Source organism: Convolutriloba macropyga, chromosome 7, assembly GCF_964194025.1.
Source record: "Convolutriloba macropyga chromosome 7, txConMacr16.3, whole genome shotgun sequence".
NCBI classification, from domain to species: domain Eukaryota; kingdom Metazoa; phylum Xenacoelomorpha; order Acoela; family Convolutidae; genus Convolutriloba; species Convolutriloba macropyga.
Window position 1 is genome coordinate 22,752,535 of NC_134474.1, and position 5,107 is coordinate 22,757,641.

Genomic DNA, 5,107 nt, shown 5'->3' on the forward strand with positions numbered 1-5,107 from the left:
TGAAGCAGTTGTCAAAAGAATTGATTCCAGGTTATTTCTAATCTTGCTTGTTTTTGGCAAGGATTTATTAGCGTGTAGAATTCCACTTATCGCCATTCTTCCATTGATTAGTATACCACTCAATATATTCATCGGATAAATACATTTTGAGGGATCTTTCAGTTATCAATACTTTTCCATAATGGGACATTCACAACAATTGAGGCTCGAAGTCTCATGTTATGTTTCTTATTCGCATCTTCAATTTGAACTATTTTTTTCAAACAAGGTTCAACTGATCAGTTTTCAGTGTTCTCTTGATTACTGCTTGCCTTTTTTATTTACTAAGTTGTTTTGTTTAGCATTGCATTATATTAAAGTATCGTCTCTGTTTGAATAATTATCCTCATTATAGCGACCTCAATGTTCAGAAATAAAATATAGTTCAGTTTAATGTTAAATGTTTTGAAGCGTTTCTTCATTGTGAAACTCCATTTATTGTTAGTTTTTATTGCTGTCTTAGATGCAGAATTTAATTTAAATTTCTTTCGTTCCTCTTTCCGAATTTAGGCAGCTTCCTTTAAGTTGTTTATAGCGTGGTGATTTAGAAGTTTTTATTGTGTAATGTCTCGTCTTATTATCAGAATTTGTATCATTTGAGATGCTAGATATTACACGATGAAAATTCTATGTCGGATCGTACGCATTATTTTATTTCTTATCTCGCAATAAAGTTCCTCTAAGATCTTAACCGAAAGATAAGTCAGGCTGTGCACAATAAAATTCTGGAATCACCAGATTCAAATTGTCAGTTATGTTACTTGCAGTGAATGTCAAGGTACTCTGAGTATATTTTTTATCTATGTTGAATCGAGTTATAATGATTTCAGTTTGTAATCATGGGTGAAGAGCTGAAGTCTGATTTGTTAGTCAACAAGCTTGCAAACATTTCAGCATCTGTTGATAAAATTAACAAGTTCATTCCTGATATCAGCGAACGAACTGCCGATTCAGAGCTACAAAATGGCCTTAGCCTAATGCAGCTGAAAAATACAATTTTGATGGTCCATAATGCAAATTTGCTTCATTTGATTAGCAAAAAGTTAAAAGGAGAACCAATAAAAGATAGCTCCACAGTTGATAGATTGATTGAATCGCGTGTTTTGATGGAACGGATGAAACCTCTCGAAGTTAAGTTAAAGTATCAGATGGAGAGATTGCTCAAATTGACGACCATCACAGACACCGAAGATGGCAATAGTTTAACGAATAATTCAGTTAAAGGCTCAACAGAAAAAGCTTTGAACTTCAAACCGAATTTGGCAAATTTAATGAAGAAAACAAGACCTGATAATGCGGCATCGGAAATTGATAACGATGATGAAGATCTGAATTCCGATAGCGACCAGAATTTTGATGGAGATGATGGCGAAGATGTAAATATCGGTGATGACGAAGAAAGGTTGTCGGAATCTTTTGACGAGGAGATTAATGGTGCAAATTCTAGTGGGGTACAAGAGGCTGTGAGACAGTCAACCTCCAGAAACAGAGCGGGTCTTGAAAGAGCCAAAGAACACTTAAGACAGAAAAAGGTGGAAAAAAGCGGAGGAAAATATGTTCCACCTAAGCTGGTTCCCATGCCTTACAATCACGGTTAGTCAATATTTGCTTGTTCTCTTCCAAATCTTGGAAATTTTGTTTAAAATTTTTGTTTTTAAGTTATTGTAACAACATTTTAAAATTCTTATCATTCAAAAGGTTAATGGAAATTATTTAAATGGTTTTGTTCTGTTTTCAATGTGATCTGATTTTTTCCAATAAATATTTTATATTTAGCTAGCTAGGGTTTGATTTCAGTTTTGTTAACAGGTGCTATGTTTGAAAGTTTCTATTGTCATATGTGTTTTTTTAGTTGCTATTGTCAAAGTTCGGCTATTATCTTAGTTCTGCTTATTATCTTAGTCTTTTTAATGCAATTTTTTGTCTCAACGATTTTTCCTACAAAATTTTACTTCGAAGTCTAACGAGTATGAATCCATGTTTTATATCCAAAATTCAAACCTTTGTTTAATTTTTCTTGTTCAGAATTGGCACACGCGACTGAGCATTACTGATCATTTTAAAGGATAATAATGGGAACATTTTTGAACAATTATGCTCAGATTTTTTTAAAATCGAACTGTCATCTGCAAATTTTGTTGTTTTTGTTTTACAACTGCGTCTTATGCATAATTTTTGTGATTCCGTAAGGGAAACCAAGAGAAGTTTCCAGGTGATTTGGATAAAATCGCAGAACTGCTAAAAACGTCTCTTTTTGTAAAGTCAATTTAGAAGGTAGCTAGTAGAAATATATTCTCCTCTGTCTGAATGATAACACTGCACATCATTTTTATTATCATTTTGTTTGGCCATTACGCTACGGAACATAGTGTACAATTATTAATGAAATCCCGAAATTGATGGACAAACTTATGCGTTTTTTTTTTGCGATGATGATGATTTGTATTGCCTTATAAGAGCTGGGACATTACATTTATTATGTATCCTAATAAGAAGAACATCTTTTGAGTGATGAATAATTAGTGAATATCCTAATAGGAGCCATTTTGCTTGTCTTCAAACAGAAGTTATGAAGACTTAATCTATTGTATTTTCACGGTTCCAGAAATTCCACACCTACTAAAGTCCTGTTTCTAAAGTCCACACTATAACAAAACCTATTAAAACGTCTACCTTTAACAATGGCACCTTGAATTTCTGCCCTATCGAAGCTTAGAAAAGAAGCCAGTTATTCTTTGTATTTCTAAAACGGACAATGAGAAGCCCTTTCCGCGTATAGGCGTCGCAATAATATTTTCAATAGATTTTTTATGCCTGGATGTTTCCTCGCGGAAAAATTGATATCGATTTATTTTGAAGTGTTCTCGAATGATGTTTTTGTGTCTCTGCTGAAAGAAATCGATTTGATGAAATGCACTCAACAAAAATGTTCCAAGCTGGCAAAAAGTCCAAGCATATGTGTGCAATCATTTGTGCTGAATTCAGGGCTTGATCGTACTAAAAGATATTAGTTGGCCTTCATCTGAGTTGGCCTTCATTTTGAGTGTTGCGCATCTAACTGTCTTGTTTGATGTGATCACTTGGCCTGTGATCTAAACATTATGGCGTTTCAGGTTTAAAAATTTCAGTTATTTAATTCCTCTCATAGCATGAGAATGAAATGGTTCCAATTAAACATTCGTTTAAGTGTTTTATAAGAATTTGTTTGTTTCAGACGAGGAGAGCAAGGCAAAGAGGGAGGAGCAGCGTGCCTTTATGAAGAGGTACAACTCAAGTGTGATGCGTGAATTGAGGGAGGAGTTCTCGGAGGCACCCCAGGAATACTCTGAACTGGCGGGGGGACAGGCGGCTGCAGCCAAGTACAGAAAAGTAGAAAGGGTAAGCTCAATGCTCGAGCTGTTCTTACTGCTACTGTACTTGAGAAACCATTGCAGCCAAATTGTTTGTTCATGCTCTGAGCTAGTTACTCCGAGTCTTCTTCGTAACTATCGAGGAATTTTAACGAGAGCGTTGACAATGATAACTTTTAATTCTGAAAAGGTATCTCGAAATTCATATAAGAACAAGAACTAACATCTGTAAGACGGAATTTTTGCCAAAACGGTAATGCGAGTTAGTACATTCGTGCTAAATTTCTAGATCCACGGTTGTATACAAATGTGTGTTGCTTTTCTGAGTAGATAATGAAAGAAAGACAAGAACACGAGGAAGAATTCATGACACGGCTGCCACCAATCAAGAATATGAAGAAGTTGACCCAAGTGAGGGGACTATCAGAGATAGACAGCATGGTGGGTGCCTTAGGATCACTTAAAGGAAAAATGAGATCAAAACATAAAGGATCAAAAGGAGGAAAACGATTCGGAGGTGGAGGAAAACGAAAATTCAAAAGACGATAACTGACTTTTTACTTAAAATTGTTTTAGAGCGCTTTGTGTTTAATATACATCCATTGGAGCAAATTCTTCAAACTCTAAATTGAGAGTGAGAGCTGAGTGTGATTAGAACCTATCAAACTTTTAAAAATCCGAAGCTTTTAAAAAATATTTTGCCGCACTATCAATATTGGATAAGACTTGATTAACATTGTTAGTCCTCTGTAAGTCGCATTTGTCTGTAAATTGATAAAACAAGGATGCTCGTTAATGTGCGTTCGCACATGATGTTCCGACCCGAGCTCATCTACACTTTTGACTTAATTGTCAACCAAATAAAGCAATAATAAAATTAGATGTTTGAGTTTAAAAAAAGTTTAAAAACCTGACTACTTACTGAATTACATAATGCCATGCCTCATTACAGCGCTGACGAGATCTTTCATGGGAAAAACTACGAGAAAAAAACAAACAACAAAAAAGGCAAAAACAAAAATTTCACGGAAAAAACTAAATGTCTAATTTTGAACGCACCTAGTAACAACGCCAAAATGCAATCGTATAAAAACTTAACTGCACAAATTTACTTTGTTCATACTATACAGCAGATGGCAATTTTCCTTAATGAGACTAGGTAACAAAGTCGACAAAAGGAAATAATAAGGCGGCATTGAAAAATGAATCATTATTTTTTAAACCAAATAATTTCTAAACTCAAAAAGTTAAACAATTTGCGAAAACACAAATTATTGAAGCCATTAAATTCATTAGCTATTATCTGAATACTATGTATTTTCCTTCCATTTTCATTCAAACTAATGCAACTAAAATTATACTGAAAGATTAAAGAAGTGCATTTGGGCCAGATTTGAAAATCATTGTTATCTGTTATTACGCGAATGTGCTAAAAGAAGAGAAAAAGAAACACAAGTTTACCACTAAAACTTTTATTTAAACGCATATGGTCTACAAAAAATGTCAGTTATCACTGGACATTTAATTTTTTTGAATGCAAGAAATTGAATGAGACCTCTCAATGATGAGAATAAGCTACAAGTTGACGAAAAGAACAGAAAAAAACTGAAAAGTTTAAAAAATCATTGAAAATGTATAATATCATAAACTTTGAGACTATTGGCTATAAAATGACTGCCTCGGGTAACATCAATCCTTGAATACTCATTTACAAGCTT

General features: G+C 34.0%; 1 protein-coding gene across 1 annotated transcript; it reads left to right on the forward strand.

Moving 5' to 3' along the window:
- Positions 1-873: 873 nt before the first annotated feature.
- On the forward strand, positions 874-4,001 carry LOC142342162 (neuroguidin-A-like). Its single transcript, XM_075393368.1, has 3 exons — positions 874-1,632; positions 3,254-3,417; positions 3,720-4,001. Exons 1-3 carry the CDS (start codon positions 879-881, stop codon positions 3,936-3,938), a joined length of 1,137 nt encoding a protein of 378 aa, XP_075249483.1. The 5' UTR covers positions 874-878; the 3' UTR covers positions 3,939-4,001.
- Positions 4,002-5,107: the final 1,106 nt, after the last annotated feature.

Bases quoted from the DNA above. Each gene is read 5' to 3' on its own strand.
- LOC142342162 (XM_075393368.1), top strand. From the start codon at position 879: ATGGGTGAAGAGCTGAAGTCTGATTTGTTAGTCAACAAGCTTGCAAAC. The intron at 1,633-3,253 runs GTTAGTCAATAT...TGTTTGTTTCAG, and splicing joins TCCCATGCCTTACAATCACG to ACGAGGAGAGCAAGGCAAAG. The intron at 3,418-3,719 runs GTAAGCTCAATG...TTTTCTGAGTAG, and splicing joins AGTACAGAAAAGTAGAAAGG to ATAATGAAAGAAAGACAAGA.